This window comes from Marmota marmota, unplaced genomic scaffold (genome assembly GCF_001458135.2).
Source record: "Marmota marmota marmota unplaced genomic scaffold, marMar, whole genome shotgun sequence".
Classification (NCBI taxonomy): domain Eukaryota; kingdom Metazoa; phylum Chordata; class Mammalia; order Rodentia; family Sciuridae; genus Marmota; species Marmota marmota.
Window position 1 is genome coordinate 18,920,160 of NW_025999998.1, and position 23,796 is coordinate 18,943,955.

At 41.9% G+C, this 23,796-nt stretch overlaps 1 protein-coding gene across 2 annotated transcripts in view; it reads right to left on the minus strand.

Annotated features, from left to right (window-relative positions):
• Positions 1 to 349: 349 nt before the first annotated feature.
• The window catches only part of Gna14 (G protein subunit alpha 14), a 199,102-nt gene continuing 175,655 nt past the window's right edge, over positions 350 to 23,796 (minus strand). The window contains exons 3-7 of one of the 2 annotated variants that reach the window (XM_015492948.2): positions 11,798 to 11,952; positions 8,224 to 8,352; positions 6,004 to 6,133; positions 2,856 to 3,009; positions 350 to 1,143 (exon numbers count right to left, since the gene is read on the minus strand). In XM_015492948.2, the coding sequence (XP_015348434.2) occupies positions 953 to 1,143; positions 2,856 to 3,009; positions 6,004 to 6,133; positions 8,224 to 8,352; positions 11,798 to 11,952 (759 nt within the window). In that variant the 3' untranslated portion in view covers positions 350 to 952. The remainder of the gene's footprint in view (positions 1,144 to 2,855; positions 3,010 to 6,003; positions 6,134 to 8,223; positions 8,353 to 11,797; positions 11,953 to 23,796) is intronic. The other variant, XM_048806944.1, reaches the window with a different exon arrangement.

A 23,796-nucleotide genomic window follows, 5' to 3' on the forward strand; every position in this document is an offset into this window, starting at 1 on the left:
TATATATATATATATATATATATATATATATATATATATATATATATATATATATATATATATATATATGATCTCAATCTTATATATATACATACATGTGTATATACACATTTTTCACCAATACAGCATATATACTGTCTGGAATCCATTTTTCAAATGTCAACTTTAGTGTCATGGTGACCAAGTTATGACTAAACTAAATTAGATGTACTGATATATTCATTAATCTGACTTAGGAAGTTGACACAAAAAGAATCATCTTTTTTTAAAAAGAGAAAATCTTTGGTGACATGTTGTTAAAGGAATCATAATTCCAGCATAAGGAGAGAAAAACACTCAAAATTAGAAATTACTCTAAATTACAAGATTTAATAAAAAGCATCAAACCCATTAACACTTGTTTTTTTAAAAGGTCACCCAAATTAATCCTAGAGGTCTGAAGACATAATCTATTAACAGGCCCCTCTGTATGTGATATTTTTTAATACCTTCATTTTATTTATTTATATGTGGTGCTGAGGATCGAACCCAGGGCCTCTCATTCATTAGGCGAGCACTCTACCGCTGAGCCACTACCCCAGCCCTTGTATGTGATTTTTAATGTCTATCATTAAACATCTTGAAACTTAATTTTTGAAAGAAAACAGTAAATCACAGTGGCCATTTAAAATTCTATAAAATACAAAATTCAAAAATTACACGAAATGTTAGAGCCAAGAGGCAAGAAAAGAACTACAAAAACAATCTGGGAAAAAAAGACTCTTTTGAGAGGTTTGATAAACTCAAACACCTTTCAAATTCTATTACCCATCTCTGTCCCTGTTGTCTACAGAATGTTCTTGGTGCCTGGCACAGGGTCTTGGTCCAGGGGATGTCAGAAGCATTTGCAAATTAAACAGAAGGAGCCTGCAAATCCTGTTTTTTGTTGTGAGGAAGAAATGGGCAGTAGCTTTTAAACCAAGTTGAATTCCCTTAGGTTTAGTTGCAGAATTGTGTCTTTGACAGCAGCAAACACAAAACGGATATTCTCTGTATCTGTAGCACATGTGAAGTGGGAATAGATGACTTTTTCTTTGTCAGGATTCTGGTCTTGATAAAGCTTCAGAATAAAGTCTCTGGCAGCTTTCACATCCTGTTTTGGTCCTATTCACAAATGCAATTAGAAGAAGAAAAATATATAGACTTACTACCACATCCTCCCAAGAACCAAGAACTTTTTTTTTTAAATTGGTTCTTTTTAGTTATATATAACAAAGAAAAATATATAGACTTACTACCATATCCTCCCAAGAACCAAGAAATTTTTTTTAAATTGGTTCTTTTTAGTTATATATAACATTAGGATTCATTTTGACATAATTTGTTCTAATTCATAATTTAGTCCCCAGTACTTCCCCTTTTCCTTTCTCTCTGCCCACCCACTCCCCACCTCACCCCCCTACCCCATTCCCTTCCCTCTACTCTACTGATCTTTCTGCTATTTACTTGCAGTTTTATGGCATTTTTTGTTGCTGTTTTTGGTTTTGTTTTGTATTAGAGGATTGAACCCAGGGGCGCTTAACCACTGAGCCATATCCCCAGCCCTTTTTATTTTGAGACAGAGTCTCATTAAGTTTCTTAGGGCCTCACTAAATTGCTGAGGCTGTCTTTGAACTTGCAATTCTCCTGCCTCAGGCTCCTGAGCCACTGAGATTACAGGTGTGCACCACTGTGCTGAGCTTTTTTGTTTGTTTCTGTGGATGTATATGATGGTAAGATTCACTGTAGTACATTCATATATGTATATAGGAAAGTTAGGTCAGATTCATTCTACTGTCTTTCCCTATCCTATGTCTCCCTTCATTCCCCTTTCTACTCCACTAATCTTCCAAGAACCACTTTGAATATACTCTTGTTCTTATTTGGGGTCCTTCTTTGATCTATCTTACTTTATTCCTAGGGAACAGTTTACCTGGAGCATTATTTTTATTATGTCATTATGAGTGCATATAATAGCATTGCACAGTGTTCACTGTTATCTAAAAATTGTACTTTAAGATCATTTGTATAAAATAGTGGCCCAATTTAGTTTTTTGATTTGGACCACTTTTGAACAAAGATAATTCTTATTATCTTTCACAGATGTAGACTAGAGGAAAGAGCAAAGGAATTCAAAATTAGAGGCTAGAAAGCTTGAGGGCTCTATATTTAACAACCAGTGTGGCTAATAAAAGGAAAAAAGAGTGATGAGACACCAACCCTCAGTGTCAAACAGTAATATCTGAGAATTATAGGAATAATTCACAACAGGGCAAAAAACTCTCCTGCTTTGAATACGTGTATACATAAAGGGCTGATCGCCTGTGTCTGGGAAAGGGGATGCCACCCCCTAACCTATGAAGCACCAGCTGCTCTGACTGGTTCTGACTGGGCAAAGATAAATTAAGTAGCTGAGTAGGGAGAGAGCTGAGCAAGTGAGGGGACAATGCTACACAACCAGATGACAGCCAAAGGAGCAAGAGGAGCCAGTGTAACACCAAGGAGGTGGCACACTTATGCAAGCCCTTGCTTGTTCAAGGAAAGGTCAGAAAGGCTTCCCAGTAGAGAAGCATGAACTGGGTCCTGGAGAGCCAAGAGGAGCCAGCAAAAGGAGTTGTTAAAAGTGTATTCCAGGCACTGGGAGTGGCCTGTGTGGAGGTGCTAAGGGGGAAACACACAAGAGTCCAATGAGAGCTTCCTTTCAAAGGTGAGGAGGCCAGAGAGGCTGTTTTGGGCAGATTCAGGATAACCCCTGTAAGCTATGCTGAGAATTCAGAATTGATGCCTGGGAGGATGACGATCAACACAGAAGCATCATCCCCAAGATGAACACTTACCTGTGTATTCTGGGAAATAGCTAATTAGATGAGAGTACATGATTTTCTCTTCCAAAAGATCCTTCTTGTTTAAAAACAAAATCACAGATGAATTCAAAAACCAGGGGTAGCTGATGATGGTTTTAAACAAGGCTTTGCTCTCTTCCATGCGATTCTAAGTGAGAAAGAAGTGACTTAGGATAAACTGGGAAAAAAAAAAAAAAGGCAATATTTTGGAAACAACATGCCAAGTGGCTAAGGCACCCTGCTGCAGGCTCTGGGTTCCTGCTCTTATTGAAGTTGGTGAGCACACGGGCCCACAGGGTACTATATCCTGTGCTTCTATTTAACCCTTCTCTATGGAGCACCCCAGATCTTCTCTAGACCAAAACTAACATGTAAGGAAATAAAAACTTTTGTGCAACTTAGAACAGGAAGGTTTATGTCTATATTTGGCAAAAATTTTCCATGTTGTATAATTGTTGGGATTAATAAGTGGAGAAGTACCAGCTTTTATGCCTGAGACAGCCACTCAGCTGGATATGGGCTTCCAGATTGTTCCTCGAGAGTCACGTGACATAGGAGGAAGGAAGGTTTTTCCAGCAAGATCATGCCCCTAGGAATGCTAGATGTTGGCCAAGAAGGGAACCAGTGCAGCTTAGCACCTGTCCTCTGCCATGCTCTACAAGCAGAACAGTGCCCCCATTTAAAAGATGAGGGGCTGGGGATGTGGCTCAAGCAGCAGCATGCTTGCCTGGCATGCGTGGGGCGCTGGGTTCGATCCTCAGTACCACATAAAAATAAAATAAAGATGTTGTGTCCACCGAAAACTAAAAAATAAATATTAAAAAAAAGTCTCTCTCCCTCCCTCCCTCCCTCCCTCTCTCTAAAATAATAATAATAATAATGAGAATATTGTTCAGAAAATTTAAGTCCCTTTACCAAGCCCATGTAATATAGGAATCTGGTGAAGACTATATACAAAAAAAACAGTAATAATTTCTACACATTAGTCATTAGCAGGAATATGTTAAATGCTCTAAATTTGTGGAGAGCAGACAGTGCACATACAAATATATCTGATGACAATAATTTTTTAGATAGCATTCTTAGAAGTATTTCTAAGATGAAAGAAACAAGAACCTCTGTTTAGAGAGAGAGGTGGCCTGAAGGAAAAACATCCAAGCTCCACGCATGACCTCCAGAGGGACATGCTTTAACTCTTACTTCCCTACAACTCCCAGACACCAGGGCTCATTCTCCCATTCAGTGCATTTGGAGGCATTAAGATCTGGAACATATTAATAGACAGGTAACCCCTCACCTGTTTCTAAAGCTTCTTTAAAATTTCTTATGATTTTATTAATAATAACATCCAAGGAAATAAAAAAAAAATTCTTTCAGCATAGTAAGTGGATATCTACAACCAGACAGGAAAGGTCTGGCATGGCAACCACTTAAATTTTTTCTCCAAATACCTTGTGATTCTTAGGGGAAAATGTTTAGTTTCTAAGCACATCAGGCTGAGTTACTAGCCCCTTGTGCCCCTGTCTAATCTTTGTTTTACTGGGAAACATCACAAATTATTCCCAAGACAAATATGGAGATAATTTTTTTATATATTGCTAAGTGGATGCCTGCTTTAAAAAGGAAAAAAAAAAAAGTGGAGCTGGGCTGCAGCCAGTATTTCTATTTGCACAATGACACAAGTAAATGGGTTAAGCCCTCCACTAATTAGCTAATGTAGTAGTGCTCCTCAGAGAGAGTCTGCTCTCAAGAAATACAAGATATGATTTGTTCATAGTTATTACCTAATCCTGGACACAGTTCTTTATTGATTTACTTTCATGTCCTGGAAACAGAGACATTTTTTTCTAAGAGGTTAAGAAGGCTTGCACAAGTTCAGGAGAAAAGAAAATGAGGAGGACATTAGCATCCCACAGAAAATGCCCCCTCACCTCACAAAGAAATGGCTGGAAATGTTATCACTTGGGCAGATCTAGCTAATGGAACTGGAACCAACCAGCAGGGGACAGAGTGCCTGACTTGGCTGAGTCGGCTATAGCTGCCTTGAACAAGTGCCTCCTGGGGGAAGTGAAGGGCAGACATAATCCCAGGCAACCCCAGAACAACTCCAAGCATCTGGTACTGCTGTCCATGCCAGTTAAGATAGGGACCTAACTTGGGAGTGCCATGGCCTGTGGAGGTTGGGAATTTTGTGCTCAGATAAATTTTATTACAAAGAGTATTGCTCAAATTTGGCTGTGCTTTAGGATCCCTGGGGAACTTGAAAAAGAAAGCCCCACCTGAACCCAGTAAAGCAACTCTCTAGTGTGGGGCCCAAGACCATGGTTTTAAAAGCTCCCCCGGGGATTCCAATATGTTGTCAAAGATGCTAACCTCTGATTCTGAGTGACTTCCACCCTTCACAGCACATTAGATTCACCTAGGGAACTTGGGGAAAAAAAAAATCCCATGCTCAAGCCACATTTAGCACCCATTAAGTTAGACCCAGGCACCAAATTTTTCTTTGAAGTTCCTCAGGAAACTCTATATTGTGCCGGCAAATTTGAGAACCAGGTCATGGCCAGTGATTCTCAACCTTTCATACGTACAGTCTTGTGTTGCAAAATAACCACTTGGCGAACAACCACCATAAATGATGATGGTCCCCAGTGCCTGGTATTTTTACTGTTACTTTTATGTATTTAATATGTTTAGATACATAAGTAATTGATATTGTATTGCAGCTGCCTTTAGTATTAAATATAGCAACATGCTGTACAGGTGTGTAGCCTAGGAGCAGGTGTATAACCTGGGTATGTCACAAGCTGCATACAGTCTAGGTTTATGTACATACATTCTCTGATGTTCACATGAGGATGAAACTACATAACAACTGATTTCTCAGAATTCATCCTTGTTATTGACACATGACTGTTAAAATAACCTAGGACCTTGTTTAAAAAAATGCAGACTCTGACTTAGTCATCCTGGAATAATTTAATAGTTTGCGTTTCTAACAAGCATCTCAGTATTGCCTGAGCTGTTAGTGCATCGATTGTACTTTGAGTGGCAAGACTGTGTAGCACAAGGAAGAATCTATTACTTGACCTACTTGGAAAAAACAGAAAAGTTCTCTGCTACCTAACCTCCCCTTGCAAAATACCTCATTGTCACACTCAGCCAGGACCTGGTCATATTCACTCAGAGCAACCAAGAAAATGATGGAGGTGACACTCTCGAAGCAATGAATCCATTTCCGTCTTTCAGATCGCTGGCCACCAACATCCACCATCCTGCTCAATACAGACAGAAGACACAAAGGTTGGAATACATCACTTTGGAGGAAAGGATACAAGTCGCCATACCATGGAATCAGTGATCTCTAGAGTCCTCAATTTTTCAGAGTGCAAAGGAATCCTAAGTTTAACACGTTTGAGCACCACTGTTTTAGGCAATGAGGGACCACTGAATGTTTCCAAGAGCAGGAGGCCAAAAATGTAAATGAAGTTTCTGAAGACAGAGGTGACTCAGATGGCATACAGAGGAACCTTCGTGAGGACACTGGTTAGGATCCTGCTGCAATAGTTCAGGAAGAAAACACAAATTTCACTTGGGTTTGAATCCAACCACCCACTGTAGGGTCAAAGGATAGCAGACACAAAAGGAACAGAGTCAATCTTCCAGGTCTCTTCAGCCTTCTTTGGGCCCAATCTTGATTTCAGAGTTTCTCTAATTTATCCACAAATCCTTGCATTAACTCAATGCCACCCCTTCTTCCCTACAAATACCTGCAAGTGCTTTCTGCCTGGTATGGAAATCCAAAGCCTTTACCTGTGTCTTTGGGTGAGATTTCAGGGACTAATAGCCCAAAGATCACCGACTTGAAAGGCCCAGGGGTCAGGCAGTTCATGAGTCAAATGGAAAAGCTGCAGAGTGGAAAAGCTTATATGCTTGAGAGGTAGGGGCTCTGTCTGAAGGGATGGTTGCTATATCAGCAGTTAAGCGCTGCTGGACAGAGCGCAAGCTCACCATTACCAGGTCCTTGGATGTTTAAAAAGAACTTCGACATCAACTGTTTTAGGTGAAACATCCCAATTTTTAAATGTTAGCTCAGATTTTTTTTTATACTACTGAACAGCAAAGAGAATACATCTGTGGGTCAGATACAGCCCACATATTCTGTTTCTTAACTATTGTCTAGAAAGGTGCTTGAGAAGGCCAGAAATCTAACCCTGCAGGTGCAAACACTTTACAATGCTGTGCTCACGACTGGCTGTCCCACCTCGTCCCACCACACAGCAAGGAATGGAGCTGGGAAGGAACACTGACTGCAATTGTCAAAAGCTTGGGTTCCATAAGGTCATTCTCTAAAGACTTTAATCTCAATGATCAGAATTCTTCAGCCAGAGAGTGAGCAGGGGGAGGTGTAGAGCTATAAAATAATAGATGTCACTGGTGGATGATGTTAAACCTACTTACCAGTCTCTAGGAAACAAGGCAAACCCATTTATCAAAGCATGAGGCAGATACTTAGAATAAATTTCTTTTTAAAAAAACAAAACAAATGCAAGCTTTGGTAGGCCCTCACTCTGAGAAGGTTTGGGAGTTGCAAGCAACCCTTGGTTCTCAAAAGGTTTAAATATGGACACACAAGGGGCGGCCATTAAAATCAGGGATCTGCTAACAAATACACAGGATCTCTTCTGAGTGCCTCCCCAGCACTACGGTTCAGAAGAAACACTGATATATAACTGTAGATAATATAGGACCTGGATATGGGAGAACTGGGCCTGTGTAATAATAATTTTTGGGAGGAATAAGGGAAATAAATGCAAAAGTGCTTTGAAATTTGCAGTGCTGTGTATATGCCCCCACATTATTATTCATTTTCCCATAATTAAATGCAGTGAAGACCTACCCAATTTGTCATAAAAATACATCCTACATTTGTAGTGGAAATTCATACATTTACACAGCTGTAAGCAGTTTATCCATATCTGAGGTAATTTTACTATAAATTTTTGTATTCTTATTTTTCTCTTTTTTTAAGGATAAATCTTAAAGAAATAGAGAAAAAGAGAAATATTATTCAACATTAGGGAAAGTTAGTATATTCAGTTAGTATATTCAGTATGTAGGTGACATATATATATCTGTATGCATGTTACACATAAGATGATTCCAGTTCCCAGAAAGAAATTTCTTTCCTAAGGGCAAAATGGAGTCCCTCTCAATTCTAGAACTTGAAACCTACTACAGTCGTACATGCCTTGGGACCAAGAGGGTCATTCTGCCTATCACATGTAACCCCTACTTAGGGATAACACATTTAGGCCTTGGGCAGACAGATTCTTAAATGAGCACTCCCAGAAGACAAACTTACCGAAAAATGATGTTTTCCAAGTCGAATGGATACTCAATGATGCCTGTGGTGGGCACTCGGACACGAAGCACATCTTGCTGTGTTGGCACAAACGATGGCATGGCGATTCGGTCAATGTCAGTCAGGTAACTGTGATGTGAACAAATGAGAAGCCAAGACTCCTTTTAGAGAAGGGAGAAAAATGCCCATCCTACCCAAGGGAAGTCACCCCCAGCTCACAGTGCTACCTACTAAATTCTATCGCTGACTTTCTTGAGAGTCAACTGAGGGTCAGGCCGCAAGCTCTATCACAGAGCTGCCGCAGTCTGGCTGGGCACAATTCAGGAGCCACTTGTCAAAAGACGCGAACTTTATTTTTAGAACCACACACGCCAAACAAAACAGCTCCTCAGGAAAAACCCTCAGAGCCCAACTGCCACCACTGGCTTCCCACAAGCCTCTCAACCTCCCTCACTCCTCCTACTCTTGAGGCCGATTGGCTGGGTCGTGTGGGCGGAGCCAAAAAAGTCCCCCAATGAGCAGCTCTGTAGTCTGAAAGGGCAGGGAAACAGTCCAATGAGCATCACCGCAGAGGAGCCAATCAGCTAGATGTTGCTGGGGCTGCTGTGAGCCAATCATCAGCTGGCAGTCTGAAAGTTTGCTAGGGCCCCTTTGGCTGTGGCTCTCAACACACAGCTGTGGCTGTGAGGGAGACAGCAGGTCTGGAGGACTAGGATGTGGGAAACAGCTCCACCTAGGGACTCTGACCTGCCACCCAAAGGGCCCTCCCACCTGCCCTCAAGGAAGAGCATTAGGTAATGTAGATGCTGCTCTTCAAAGCTTCTGCTCAACAAATTAGATGGAATTTATAAAAAAAAAACACGGATGTAAAGCAGGCCAACAGGAAATTCTTTCAAAGAAACAAGAAGAAAAAGTTTTCCTGTTAAAAACAGGAAATGAAACATCTCAAAATAATCCAAAGTTTGTCTTAGATTATTGTGGACATATACTTAAAATAGATCATTTTTTCTAAGGTGAAATTAGAGGAAACTCTTCAAAAAATGATAAGGCTCTTATAAAAGTCATTTTTAGAAAAATGACTAAATTTTTTAAGGCCCTGGCCAATAATGGAGTTGGTGATTCTGAGCTCCTTCCAAGCCAAGGGCAGCCCTGCCTTCTCCCAGCACAGCATGGATGCCAGAGACTGAGCAGGTCAGCATGAAAGTAAACCAACAGGAACAAGGCCAGCCTGGCTCACTGGACAGCCTGAAATTCAGTTTAAGAAGCCAGGCAGTAGGCAGTCTTCTGTGGCCCACCCCATGCCCAGATACAAGCCCAGGGTTTATTACTGTCTTTGCTGAGCAGTACAGTGGTCTCCCCTTACTGAAGGTTTCACTGTCCACAGTTTCAGTTATCCAAGGTCATTCGTGATCCAAATGGGAAATTCCAGAAATAAACACCTCATGAGGATCTTTTGGTTTGTTTGGGATAAGGTCTCACTATGTGGCCCAATCTGGCATCAAGTGATCCTCCTGCCTCAGCTTCCTGAGTAGCTGTGACTGCAGGTGCCACCATACCCAGCAACAATTCATAAACTAAGTCATAATCTGTTCTGAGCAGCATAAGATCTGGTGTCATTCTACTCTATCCTGCTGTGGACATGAATCATTCATCCCCTTTTCTGGTTTGGGGCATAGTACATACCTGTTAGACGCTCAGTAGCTGTCTATTACTAGATCAACTGTCACAGTATCACTGCTATGTCCAGGTAACTAATTTAACTAAATAATGTTCCCAATAATTGTTCTATTTTATTGTTGTTAATTTCTCACCTGCCTAGTTTATAAATGAAACTTTATCATAGTTAGGTACATATAGGAAAAAATAGCGTATACATAGGGTTCAATATAATCTGCAATTTCAGGCATCCACAGGGGGGTTCTTAGAATGTACTCCCCATGATAAGGGGGAATCCTGTACGTTGCTGTGTGATTATTTTATTTATATCTCATTCCACCAGGCAGTACCTTTCCTGAGAGTAGAAGGCATTGATTGCCCTATAACCCTTACCACTGTGCCAGGCACATTACAAGCATTCATCAAATTTTGGTGAAGTAAACACATGTCCATTTGAGTAGACAAAACTAGCAGATGGTTGTGAGATGCTGATGTAGACCAAAGAAGTGCACAGGTGCCTGCATCCTGCAGATTCTCAAGATCAGACAACCATCACGTTTATGAGTACCATTTTTATCTATGGCAACTCTGTCCATCCCTCTCTCAATGAACTTGCCTCGGTTTTCTGGGTTACACTGAATTCTCCAGCAGTTCTATTGGGTCTTCTCCAAATGGATCAAGAGCCATGGCCAATTCCCAGGTCCTTCACAGAGTAAATAACACCAGGCAGTCTCGGGTAGGATCAGGAAGGCCATGGCTACCTGGCCTTGAGCTGTCCCTGGCTCATCAGGTTGTCCAGGGCAGCCCAGGGCAACCCATACCTCCTTCTTGAACAATTTCTTCCTCCATCTCTTTTCTTTGCTGATCTGACACCTATTGGAGTTCCTTTTATTTTCCTTCCTTGATGGTATTTTGGGCCCATCTGGATTAAGGACATTGAACACTCAGCCTAGGACAGACTCCAAAGGGAAGCTGTTGACCACAGAGATAACATTTCCTTTCCTGTACACTGCTTCGTTCAGCCCATTGGGCAAACTCCCACCTAAACCAGCTCAGAGGGCAATGGCACCTGAAGGGAAAGGGATGGGAAGAGGAAAGAAAAGGGATGGATCTTGGGAAAGTATCTCAAGGCCACCATGATGATGATGTGGGACAAGGCAGAAAGCTGAGCTGTAAAAGCAAGGATCACCACCTGTTCAAGTAAGACCAAAGCATTTAGCCCAGTGACCTGGCTGAAGGATGCATTTCCTTGGGAAATTGTTAGATTCTGCGATCTCTATGAGATGGTTTGCATGAAGGACTGTCTAAACAGAAATTTTTCCACCTTTGGGAGTTAGTTATTTAAAACTACAGCTTTATCTATCCAAAATGTGGTATGTAGGTCATGGAGTCAGCTGAGATTTCTGGATGCCGGGCCCAGCAGTACTTGGCTCTGCCACGAGAGGGCAGCACCAGATCAGCAGCTGACTACCACCGGTGGACCCTGATTTTAGGTTTTAATGCAGTTGGACCTGCTGTCTTCTGATCAGGCAACCAGAAAGACAGAGATATGGAAAGGAAGAAAGTGAAAAACCAGAAACAAGTGTATTCCTTGCTTAAATCATTTCAACACCCCAAATCATATCCACCCACTAACAGAACCTCAAATTTGAGCATTTTATTGAAAATTAAACACATAACAGTGAGGAAAAATTGGGTCTCTGCCAAGAAGGAAATTTGGGGATTCTCAAAGATGGAAGGTTTTCAGGGGATGGTAAGAACACCAAAAAGTAAGGGAGTGATACAAAAAAACAGAGGGAGGTGGTGTTGCCACTGAGCCCTTCCACTTAAGCAAGCAGCAAGAAGCTCCCCTGAAGCATGACTGTGTTTGCCGGACCCCCCCCCCCCAAGGCAGCTGTGGCCGGAGCTCTGTACTCACTATTTGGCAGAGTCTGACAGCTGGTACTCCCGCCTCCTGTCATAACACTCCTGGATTCCTGGATCCTGCCAGAGCTGCTTGATGGCTTCCACCTGGTCCCTGCAGAGCACTGAGACCTTGTCAACTTCCACTTCTTTGATTATCTGGGCATTTTCCTACTCAAAGAAAAGAATTTTTCATTAGACAAAAAAGTCAGCTGCTAGGTGATTTGAGGATAAAGACTTGCCCTGGCCCATAGATCTCACTAGGTGTGGAGATGGAGAGGCTCATGGCTGGGGCCATTGACAGCCTTGCCACTCAGCTGCAGCCACAGTAAATGGAGGTGATGCAGCTGTTCAATTCAGCAGAAAGCAACAGAGTCCACGACCTTCAGGTCTAGCAGTGCTTGGGGATGGTTCCACCCGCATGCAACTCCACGTGGTGAACAGACACACAGAACTATCATCCAACTAGCAAACATGCTGCTCATTTGAGTATCTACAAAACCAGCAATTTAAAAATAACATCATAACAAGGGTTGGTTAGTGGAAGCGGGTCCTTGCTGGGTGCAAGCAATAAGGGAGTGCACTGTCTTGGAGAATCAAAAACAATACCATCATTTGCTTTTTCTTCTCTGTCCTTTATTTAAAAAAAAAATTATAATAGATGACTTTCTAGAGTAGTTTAAAGGTCATAGCAAAAATGAGGGGAAAGTACAGAAAGTTCCCACACAGGCTGCTTTTATTATCATGAGTCAGTGATTAAATTCTTTCCCACTGTGTGAACCACCCCTATTGTACCCCCTCGGCACACCACTGAATTAGCTATATTTATTATTGTCATGATTATTAAATAATAATTGCTCTAATACTGTTGTTTGATTATTGCAGTAATTGTTATGGTCATTATTCCTAGAATTATTACTACTAGAACAGTTACCATTTATTATCTACTTACCGTGTGCCAAAGACACTATATAACATCATCTCACTTAATCAGTGGAAGGTCCACACAAGGCCAGAGATCCTTCCAAACCTTAGAAAATGAAAATGATCCCATTGGCCTGCATCCACAACATTTCCTAGAGACTCAACATCCCTTCCTTGGCTGTAAGTTGCAGCAGACAAGCAAAGCCTGCTGAGGTAGACAAGACCCTGGTCCCTTCTCCCCCCACCCCCATCTTCCTGCATCTCACACCAATTACGTCATGGAGATCTGGCCATTCAACGGCAGATGTGGGTTGGCAAAGTGATCATTTGGGGCTGTGAGCTCAAATACATATGGCACCCTGTGAACGTTGCTTTCAGCTTGCATTGTTCATCCAACAGGAAGCTGGAGCAGGAAGTCTCATAGACTCATTTGGCTCAGAGTGAACCTCTGAGGGCTGTATTTATAGAAACGTGCCTTTGCCCCACATCCATTGTAAAACTGAATAAACTCTCCTCCCAGGCTGTGGGATCCTCAGCCAGGTAGGATCTCAAGCTAGAAAGAGGCAGGGTGGATTGGCAGAAAGTGCCCTGGACCAGGAGTCAGGACCATCAGTTCCAAGCCATGCAGTTAGGAGTTAAAAAATTCCCTGTCTTGGTGTCCTCATTTGTTTAAAAAGAAATACTTAGTGATTTTCAGGGGAACCTGAATTATAAAGTACTAAATCTTACATTTTTTTTAGCATTAGCCTTAGTACTGTAGCAGTTGTCTTGTAAACAATATATATATATAAAATGTATTGATAGTCCTTAAACCTCAACATTTCACGCCTCCTGCTGGCACACTGTGTCATCTGCACATTCCTGGTTAGAGAGATGAGGAAGACATGTCCCTGACAGAGTAAGCCACAAGCAGAAGCCTCCTACTTCTTCCCTTTCTCTAGCTACCCACTCTCCCCACGAACAGGATCAAGTTCTACTCTCTAAATTTAAAATCTGTTTTCTTCTTGGTCTTCAAGACAACTCAGGAAGTGCCCCAAGAACAGAGCCAATGTCTTGCTTGTTCTTATAGCCCAGAGCCTAGTGCAGTGCCTGGCAAATAATAGGTGTCTCTGCTGATGTGCGCATTCAATATACATTTGTGATACATATAAAATTTACCTAACAGAAAAATCCTAAGTAACCAACAGCCAAAGAATGCAAGGGCAGGGTGCCAGGAGCCTGTGCAGGTGGCCATGGGAGCAAAAAGGAGTTTGGGGATGTCTTCGAGGGGGACATGCCCTGATGGGTCTTGGCTATTTGTCTTCCCGATTCTGCCCCTGGTTGAAGGTGGCATTCTGGTGGCAGTTGGCATCCTTGTTTCTTGTGCCCTATGTCTCTTAGGCTGCACTCTTAAATTTACCTGTTAAATGCAACTTAGCCACCAAGAATCAGTGCTGTGACAGGGATGTTACAAATATATTTCTCTCTTCCTTATGACCCAAGGATTGTACCTTCTGGTATATGAAATGAGGGAAAATAACTTTTATTTTTTTGGAGAAGAAATTTTTAAAATCCTGTAATTCACCACCTTCCCTTTTACCCTCCTATGGTGATTATAGAAGAGTCCAGATGGACCCTCTATCAACCAAGGTTCCCAAGAGATTTCAATGAGCAGAGATACCCTAACACACCACAGCAGACATGTTGCATGAGTGAGAACTCGACTTTTAAGTTGTAATCAACAAGGAGTTGAGTCAGCTGAACTTTAGGAACAGTTTTCTACTACAGAATAACCTGCTGTGTGTATCCTAACACATGCTGCAGCGGAGAAGCCCAGCCCTGGGCTCTCCCAGTGGAGAGAGAGCAGATGTTAGGGAGGTGCCAGAGAGGAATGAGGGTTTCCACAGAGGCTACCCGGGGAAGGAGTGGATCTGAGCTCTCTTTGTAGGCCCAGCCAGAAGAGAGATTGTTCAGCTAAGTGAGGGGATTTGGGGAGACTCTGGTTTGAAAGAGGAGGAGAGCTCGGGCTCTTGAGAAGCTCAGTAGGAGAGGGGTTTGGAATAGACTGCACTTACAAGGCCCCGAAGCAATTCAAGTTCAGAAAACTCTTTTCTGTCATCAGCTCCTTCTGGTTGGTTTTCCTACCGCCTAACCAATGAAAATCCTTTTCTCTTTTTATCTTTTCTTTTTTTTTTTTAATTTCTCATTTTGAAATAATTGAAGACTTAACAAAATGTGGAGCAAATGGTGTAAAGACTTCCTCTATGCCTTTCTTTCAGGAGTGGTCTAATGTTAATAGCGTGCTACCTTCCTTATCATTCAATTCCCCCTCCAACATGCCCGTGCACCTAGACACACATTCGCCCACGCCTGCCTAACACACACAAATATCTAGCATAAGTTGCAGACACCTTACCTCTATTTGTAAACACTTTAGTATGGTTTTCTCCTGCGTAATTACAGTACAATAATCAAAATCATGATATCAGCTTTGACACAACATTATTATCTAACTTTCAGACCTTGCTCAAAGTTTGCCATTTATTCCATTAACATCCTTTATCTTGTCTGGAACCCAATCTAGGGTCACATGTGTCACATCTCTTTAGTTTCCATCTCGAAATTGTTTTTACAGATGAAAAATTGTTTTTGTCACTCTGGGCAAGAAGAGCCAAACAAGTGTCTATTTTTTTTAATTGCAAGTCATTATGAGGATGGCTGGTAGAGACAGTTGAGGCCTCAGAGAATGTTCCAGCAGCAAGTATTAGGGAGGCTGGCAGAAGGAAAGTGATCTGCTGTGGAGCACACCTGTGATTCCAGCTACTCAGGAGGCTGAGGGAGGAGTATCACAAGTTCTCTAAGTTACCTTAGCAACTTACACACCATCTCAAAATAAAATTTAGAAAGAAAAAAGGCCTGGGGTGTAACTCGGTGGTAGACTGCTTGCCTAGCATGCACAAGATCTTGGGTTCAATCCCCAGCACTACAAAAAAAGAATTTCCTTTTTTAAAACAAAAATGTTTATTGAAATATGAGATAAATGACTTTTGTACATGATCAGCAATGACTGAACATTATAAGAGTGTGGTATTGTGCATATTTCCCTCTGATGTGTCTCAAATGCAGGAGCTTGGGCATTTCCAAGGGTATCTTCAAACTGTCTCGACAACGCACAGACAGAGCAAGGGGCCCCCATGCAATAGGAGAAAGCTTTATGACATTTTAAGTCTGGCTTCTTCATCTCATAGAAAGAGGGGGCAAATGTGAGAAGATGATCAAGGTTGGGAGAATGTCACCAGGCAGGTAGGGGATGTGCTGAGATAGAGGTGACCAGCATCTATAAGTGATGTTCAGGAAGCAGATGAGTTAAGTGTCTGCAGCTTATGGTAAGTAGAGCCCCAAGCCAAAGTAGCACACTGAGCTGAAATTGCCTGGAACACTTTTTTAACCAAAAAGGAAAAAAAAAAATCAACCTCGAAGAGTATTACAGAAGCAAACCCAGGGTGTTCAGAAATGTAACCAGGCTCTTGAAGCACAGAGCTCAATGCTGACTTTTCCTCTTTTTTTTTTTTTCTTCACTCTCAGATCATTAGTTTCACTGCTTTGAAGGGGGAACACAAAAACAGATGTCCTCCATGTGTGTTCTGCTCAGAAATTCCCAGGCCTGTAGTAAAAGGAGATGCTGATGGAGTAGCGCCTTGCTGGCTTCATGCAGGGACCCACGGCTGCTGGTGACAGTCCCTGTCAGGCACAGTGAACCCTTCTGGCTGGGACCCAGAGCCCAGCAGGCTGCCTAACCTCCACCAGGCCCTCTCTATGCAGTTCCCACATCATTAACATGCCCAGACAGTGGGGCCTGCGCCTTCCCTGCAGGGCTGACTTTCTCACTCACTAGAGGCAATGTCACCTCCCCAAATCAGAGGGCTAGAGCTCTTGGTTCTTTGGAGAGATAATTATACATTTTCATAATTTTTGTTGATGTATTTTAACTGACATATCAAAATTGCATTTATGGCTTATAGCATAATTTTTTAATATGTCTGTACATTGTAGAATGACTAAATCAAGTTATTTAACATAATATTACCTCACACACTTTTTTGTGGTGAAAACCCTTAAAATATATTCTAGCATTGTTCAAGTACATAATACACTGTTATTCACTTAGCACCAGGAGGTACAGTAGATCTTGAACACCTTCCTTTTGTCTAGCTGACATTTTCATTGAAATTAATACATTAATATATTATAGATGATGAAAATCTAACAGTATTTTGATTTACCCATAAACTTAAAATGCTTTGTAAAAACAAGTGAGATTAAAGCATGATTAAGAATGAAAGTTCACTGTAGCATCATACTTCCAATTTTTATGCAATCACTCCTACTCCTTTCAATAATGACATCAAGGTTCAGAATGACACTACATATTCTATTAAACAAAAGTTATGAAGTAAAATTTCAGTACTTATAACAAACAGCTATTAAGGCCTCTCCAGCTGGGCATGGTGGCATATGCCTGTAATCCTAGCACCTTGGGAGGCTGAGGCAAGAGGATTGTGAGTTCAAAGCCACCCTCGGCAATGTAGAATGGCCCTAAGCAACTCAGCCCTAAGTTGACCCTGTCTCCAAATAATATTTATTTATATATTTTTAAAAGGTGCTGGGGATGTGGCGTGATAGTTGAGTGCCCCTGAGTTCAATCCCCAGTAACAACAACAACAACAACAACAAGCCTCTTGACCATTGTATTATAAAGAAAATGTAAGCTGGGTGTGATGGTACCTGCCTGTAGTTCAATCTACTCAGGAGGCGAATGTAGGAGGATCACTTGAGCCCAGGAGTTTGGGGCCAGCCTGAGTAACACTGTGAGACCCTGACTCTTCAGAAAATGCCAGTTAATGATGCCTCCAAACGTTTTCCCCACAGAAAATAACAAAGGATGACTTTTGCCAGTAAATGGATGGATCTAAAGATTATCATGTTAAGTGAAATAAGCCAAAAAAAAAAAAAAAAAAAAAAACCCAAAGGCCTAATGTTCTCTTGGATATGTGGATGCTAACACACAATAAGGGGGGTGAAGTTAGGGAAGAATGGAAGTACTTTGGATAAGACAAAGGAGAATGAAAGGAAGGGAGGGGGTTTGGGAACAAGAAAAACAATACAATAAATCAGACATCACTTTCCTATGTTCACATATGAACACACAGCCAGTGTAATTCTACATCATGTACAACCACAAGAATGGGAATTTCTACTCCATGTATGTATAATATATTAAAATACATTCTACTGTCATGTATAACTAAAAAGAGCAAATAAAAAAATTTAAAAATCAAAAAAGAAAGAAAAAGAAAATAACAGAGGAACTCTGCTTCTGATAAAGGACAACTAGAGAATTTGGATTGATTATCCTACCAAGAGCAGCTACAAGTGGTCTACATAATATTTCTTTAAATATGCTCAAATGTATTAGATAGCTAAGAAATAGTAAATAATTGCTGATCCAGAACTCAGGGGTGGATGAGAGGCTGAGCCCAGAACATGGGATGCCTTTCCTGGGGCTTCTGCTCATTCTGGAAGGGCAGGGACAGGTCAGCAGCTCCTGTTTCAGTATCACAGGGCCAGCACAACAGGGGCTGAAGGTGAAGGGCTAGCAGAGCACAAGGCCCTCACAAGTCCTCTGGCCCTGGGTCAAGGCTACAGGGCAGCCCTCAGGAGGCTGCTGCTCAGCCTGGAATCGTCAGTCTCAGAAATCAACCATCCCCAGACACCTGGCAGAAGAAAAGGAAGCACCCTTTTAGAGTTTGGAAGATAACATTTCCACACTGTCTAATTATTTCTTCAAATAAGTGTTCAGAACACACCAAAAATAATGAAGCCTAAGATAACTCCAGAGAAAGAGCTAGTGAAAGATGGCAAAGGGTGTGCCTGCCAACACTACCATTCACCTAGTCAGGAGGCACCTGGCTGCAGCCACCATCCATCCTCACGGAGATGTTCTTGCATTAACTCTCACATGAGCTTTTGGAGGACGCCACTAATCTAAACCATAAGAGATGGGTTAACATTGCCCTGGTGGGAGGAGAAGAGAGCTGTCTCCCCTTTTTGCTAGTATAGGTATGGATCCCTGACTGTGCTGGCCACTCCTGATAGCACTTCCTAAGGGTGGGAACTAGGTCCGCTCTCAGCAACATCACATTCACATAACGTTCCTTCTCCTAAGATGTGTTGGAAAGAACCTGAATCCCTCAACCTCCAAGGGAGCAGAACATATTTGAAGTATAATTTATCAAAAAGCATCTGGTAGCCCGTGCCCCTATCCTCAAAAAGGCAACATCCTTATATAATAGTCCCTTGGTATCTCAGGGGATTGTTTCCAGGACCCCTTGTGGGTAACCAAATCCAAGTCCCTTATATAAAATGGCACAGCATTAGCATCGAATCTATGTACATCCTGCTACATAGTTTAAATCATCTCTAAATTGCTTGTAATACCCAATTCAATGTAAGTGCTACATGAACAGTTGTCACTATTCCCTAAACAATACAAGAAAAATAAAAGCTTGTGCATGTTAGTCTCAATATAGGTAAGATTTTTTCGTGTTTCTGTTTTCCCCAAATATTTTTGATCTGCAATTGGTTGAATCTGTGAATGGAACCCACAGATGTGGGGCCGGGGGGGGGACTCTGTTTGACCAATGGAAGCCATCTCTTAGAAAACCATTTGTTTGGGCCAGTAAAATTGCATGTACACAGAGGCGATATGATACGTTTCTATTATATACCAAGACAGGGTTTTCTGCCCCTGTCACCATCTTGGTCCTCCTCCCTTAGCTTTTGAAGAGTTTTTAGTTTTTTAGCACATGAAATTTGTGTTATAAGTTTGATTTTTGTTAAAGTTTGATTTTTCCAGAGAAGGTCTGTCCTTCTTACTTCTCCATTTCTTTTCTTTATCCTGACTGAATCCAAACATGTCATCATTAGTGAGAAATGACCAAAGACCCTCTAAGTCAGTGTCTTAGAAAAACAGGTTTATTTTGTACTCCTTCACAGTCCATCCTGAGTCCAGGGTGGGTGTGGAGAGGACTCTGTTCCACACAGTGACCCAGGAACCCAGGTTCACTACAGCAAGTGGCTCACCAACTCCCAGGGCCCTAGGGTCTTTCACTAGATATTTGCACCTGGTCTTCAAGGGAGAAGAAATAGTGTAGAGCAGTAAGTTCTATGGGCGGGTGCTGGGCATGGTGGACTTCACTTCTGAATACAGTTCATTGGCCGGAACTAATTGAAAGCTTCCACCTGAGTGCAAGGGAAGCTGGGAAATGTCTTCCTGTGTGCTCAGGTGAAGCGTAAGACAGAATCTGATGAATGGAGAGCATTGTCTCTGACACAGATTCTTGAAATTTCTCTCTTACCACAGTGACTTCTGACATTTGGAAAGATGCCGGCAGGTGCTTTTGTATAGATTGGTTAATTTGCAGCCAGTGGGCCAAATCCAGCTCACTGCCCATTTTTGTAAATAAAGTTCTCTTGGAGTGCAGCCATGCCCTGTCATCCTCTGCCTGCTTTCCCATCTGAAATAGCAGCATCAGGCGGTTGTGATGGAGCCTATATGTTCTACAAGGTCTCACAGGCTATCTGGCCCTGTAGGGAAATTGTTCACCAACCCCTGGAAGAGACGGGTAATGTATGATTAAGTGTATTCAAGTAGTACACTACTATAACCTTAATTCTCTCATTTCATTCAACAAGCATGTATTTATGAAGCACCAACTCTCCTAGGAATTACACAGGTACAAGTATGTGACTATGGTAAAATATTGCCCAACATGTTTACGCTGGAGCTTATGGTCTTGCTAGAGATGATGGTAACCTGTGCAGGGTGTGAGAAAGGAGCCATTTAAAATTAGCCATTATATATATATATATATATATATATATATCCCAGTGGAACAAGCTGGAATTGTCTTGATTCAGAAAATTTAGAAAATTTCCCCAGTTCTTTTTCCCTTACTTACTTTCCCAAGCAAGTCACTTTGTCATATACTAGTTTCCTGGAGGTTTCATGTTGCAATTGCTTGTTCTTATAAAGTCTATATTGTGATAACCAGCCCAGGGCCAGTAACCAGATATTTCCAAAGAACTTGAAATCCAAGACAACAGGCTGGTCTCACAGAGGTGGATGGCACCATAATTCTCCCTGGGTCACTGCTGATTCTCAGGAGAAGCTAGTGGTTTCTTCCCTGCGACCCCCCAGACTGCTTTAAAACAGCTCCAAAATCTTCTCCCAACTCCCTATTAACAAACTTCACACTCAAATGAAAAGGGAAAGAAATGTCATTCAGTCACCAGCTAGACAGGTACGCCCAAGGCTGAGCAGAAGAACAAACAGTAAGAAATGAAGTTCTTTGATTTCACTAAACTGGAGTCCTAACTGGACATCTCTCTCCCATAAGCTCATCTTAGGCCCAGATATACTTCTAGAAATTTCCCTGTGTGTGCCTCATAGTGATTTAGAACCTTCCCTCCTCCCTGCCTAGACATGAACATTAGCAACCACAAGAGCACACAGAGTGGTCACAGGCAGACTGGATGGAAGGACATTTGCAGAAAGTATGAAATTTGGAGGAAATGTTTGTAGAACTTTAAGATGCTCAAGGAGAGAAATATTCAGCACTAAGGCCAGTAGGTTTCCTCAGTTACCTGATGACAGGGCTGAAGGACATTTGGTACAAGGGCAAATGTCCTCACATCCTCAGGACTTTGTCCCAGAGACTGCAGGATTCTGGGGCTTTAGAATTCTGGTTTCAGCTGTTCAGAACTACCCTTTTCTGTCTTCATCCTGGGTTATTTATCCCACTGGTCTTGAGTCTTAATTTACAAAATGGGATACAGGAAGGCAAGATGAGGAGGCTCTTCTATGTCTAAACATTTCTTCTTCCTGGGATGCATGTTCAGTCCCAGCAAAATACAGAGTGCTCAGCTCTTTATAGGCTTTTAGTAGAGGACAATGATTATAATCCCATCTCCACCCTTTTCCCTCCTACCTTCCCAAACACGCTCTTCATGTGCTGCCTGGAAGTAACCAAGAAGTCCATGCAATCTTCATTATTCACAGATTCCGTATTTGTGAACTCATCTATTCACTAAAATGTATTCGTAACCCCCAAATCAAACAGATGGCACTTCCACAGTCATTCTCTGAGTATAGAATAGCAAAATATCCTAGTTGCCTGATAAGTATGTTCTGAACAAAGGTGGAACGTGGCCAGCCTCTGCCTCCTTATCTTGGCTCTTGAACTGTTAACTAGCATTCTTTGCATGGTCCACCCAGCCTCATGTTTTTCGTACTTTCATAGTAATTTTGCTGACTAAAATGATCCCTGAGGAGAGTGCTGAAGAGGTGTCTGGTATTCCTAAGCACAAGAAGGCTGAGATGTGTCCTTAGAGAAAAAGTAAATGTGTCACATTAGCTTCCTTCAGGCCTGGAGGCACTCAGGATGTAAGCTCAGTAAGGGGTAAAATTCATCCAGGTTCTAAGACCTCATTGGTAAAGTAAGATGGGAAGGTGGAGGGAAGTGATCATTTCAATACTAACATTCTATAACCCAGGAATGAACCCTTTAGTTATAAAGCTTCATAAACATTTAGTGTTATAGACACCCTTTCTTTCAAATTATAGGGGAAAACACACCCTCTCCCAAAAGTCCACTCTGTATAGAAAGCCCAAAACCAATCATCACAGTTCAGGGAAGGATGAGTGAACCAGACCTCATTGAGGATGCAAGGAATTACCACCTAGAGCAAGGACCAGCCACAGCCCACAGCCACCAAGGATGAGATGCAGGGTGAAGGCTGCTCTGGGTTGGCCCTTGAAATCATCAAACTGACCAATATTTTGGCTCTTCTCTCAATTCTGTTTCACATGTCTTCAAAACAACCGGGGAGACAGCCATAGTTACACCCAAAAGATAAAATCAGTCCAACTGTTTTCTCTTTTATCTCACACAAACTTTCATCAGTGACCCCGAGGGCTCTGGACCAAGACTGTTCCAGATGGAATGCCAACGTGCCATAAAGCTACTCAGCCACTCTTCCCTATGGGAATGGAGATCTCTGCTGTCATCAGGTAACCGAGGAAACCTACTGGCCTTAGTGCTGAGTATTTCTCTCTTTGAGCATCTTAAAGTTCTACAAACATTTTCTCCAAATTTCATACTTTCTGCAAAAATAAAATCCCTACCAAGCAACCAGCCCAGCACATCTAGGTGGGTAGCAGATTATTCGTGTAAAAACATAGACACAGGCAGTCTCTTAAAATCCCCCAGTCCAACAGCATTCCACTCAATAGAGTGGACAGCATGCTTACTACGAGCTAGGTTTCTCGCTGGGCTCCAGGGGAAACAGACATTAATTTACAGAGCTGACTAAACAGGGACACCATCCAGCAGGAGACTGGACTGTTGGATCCAGATTCTCTTAGAAATGTCCTTGTCCTGCCATGGGTATGGGATAGGCATCTACTAAAACCACAGTCCCAGAGGGACATCAAGATTCACCGAAGTCACCCACTCATGTGATACATGAAGCATGTAGATTTGCCACTAAGTAGAAGCAAAGAATATCTGCACTCGAGACACGGTAGAGAGTTTAGTCTCTGCTGTCTAACTCTTATCAGTGTTGAAACTAATGGTATTTATGAATGGCTTTTCTAAAGCACACACAGTCCAGCTCGGCCTTTATTAGCAATTCCCAGAGTGGCATACTATTGTGTAAAACACTATAAAATGTTGCAAGCATCCTTAAAAAAAAAAATTCTATGTCCAAATAAGTTTAGGACAAGGCCTGAAACAACATTACCCACTGCCTTTTTTTTTTTTTAACTGTGGAGCTTCTCAAGAGTGTGTGCAAGTTCACGTACTCTTCAGGGTCAGGGATCTGCTGTGGTCTCAATGTTTGTGTCCCTCCAAAATTCCTCTCCTTAAATCTAACCCCTAACATGTTGGTATTGAAAGATAAGGTCTCTGGGATGTGACAAGTCCATGAGAACAGAGCCCTCATGAGAGGATGAGTGTCCTTATAAAAGAGGGTCTAGGGGAGGTTGTTACT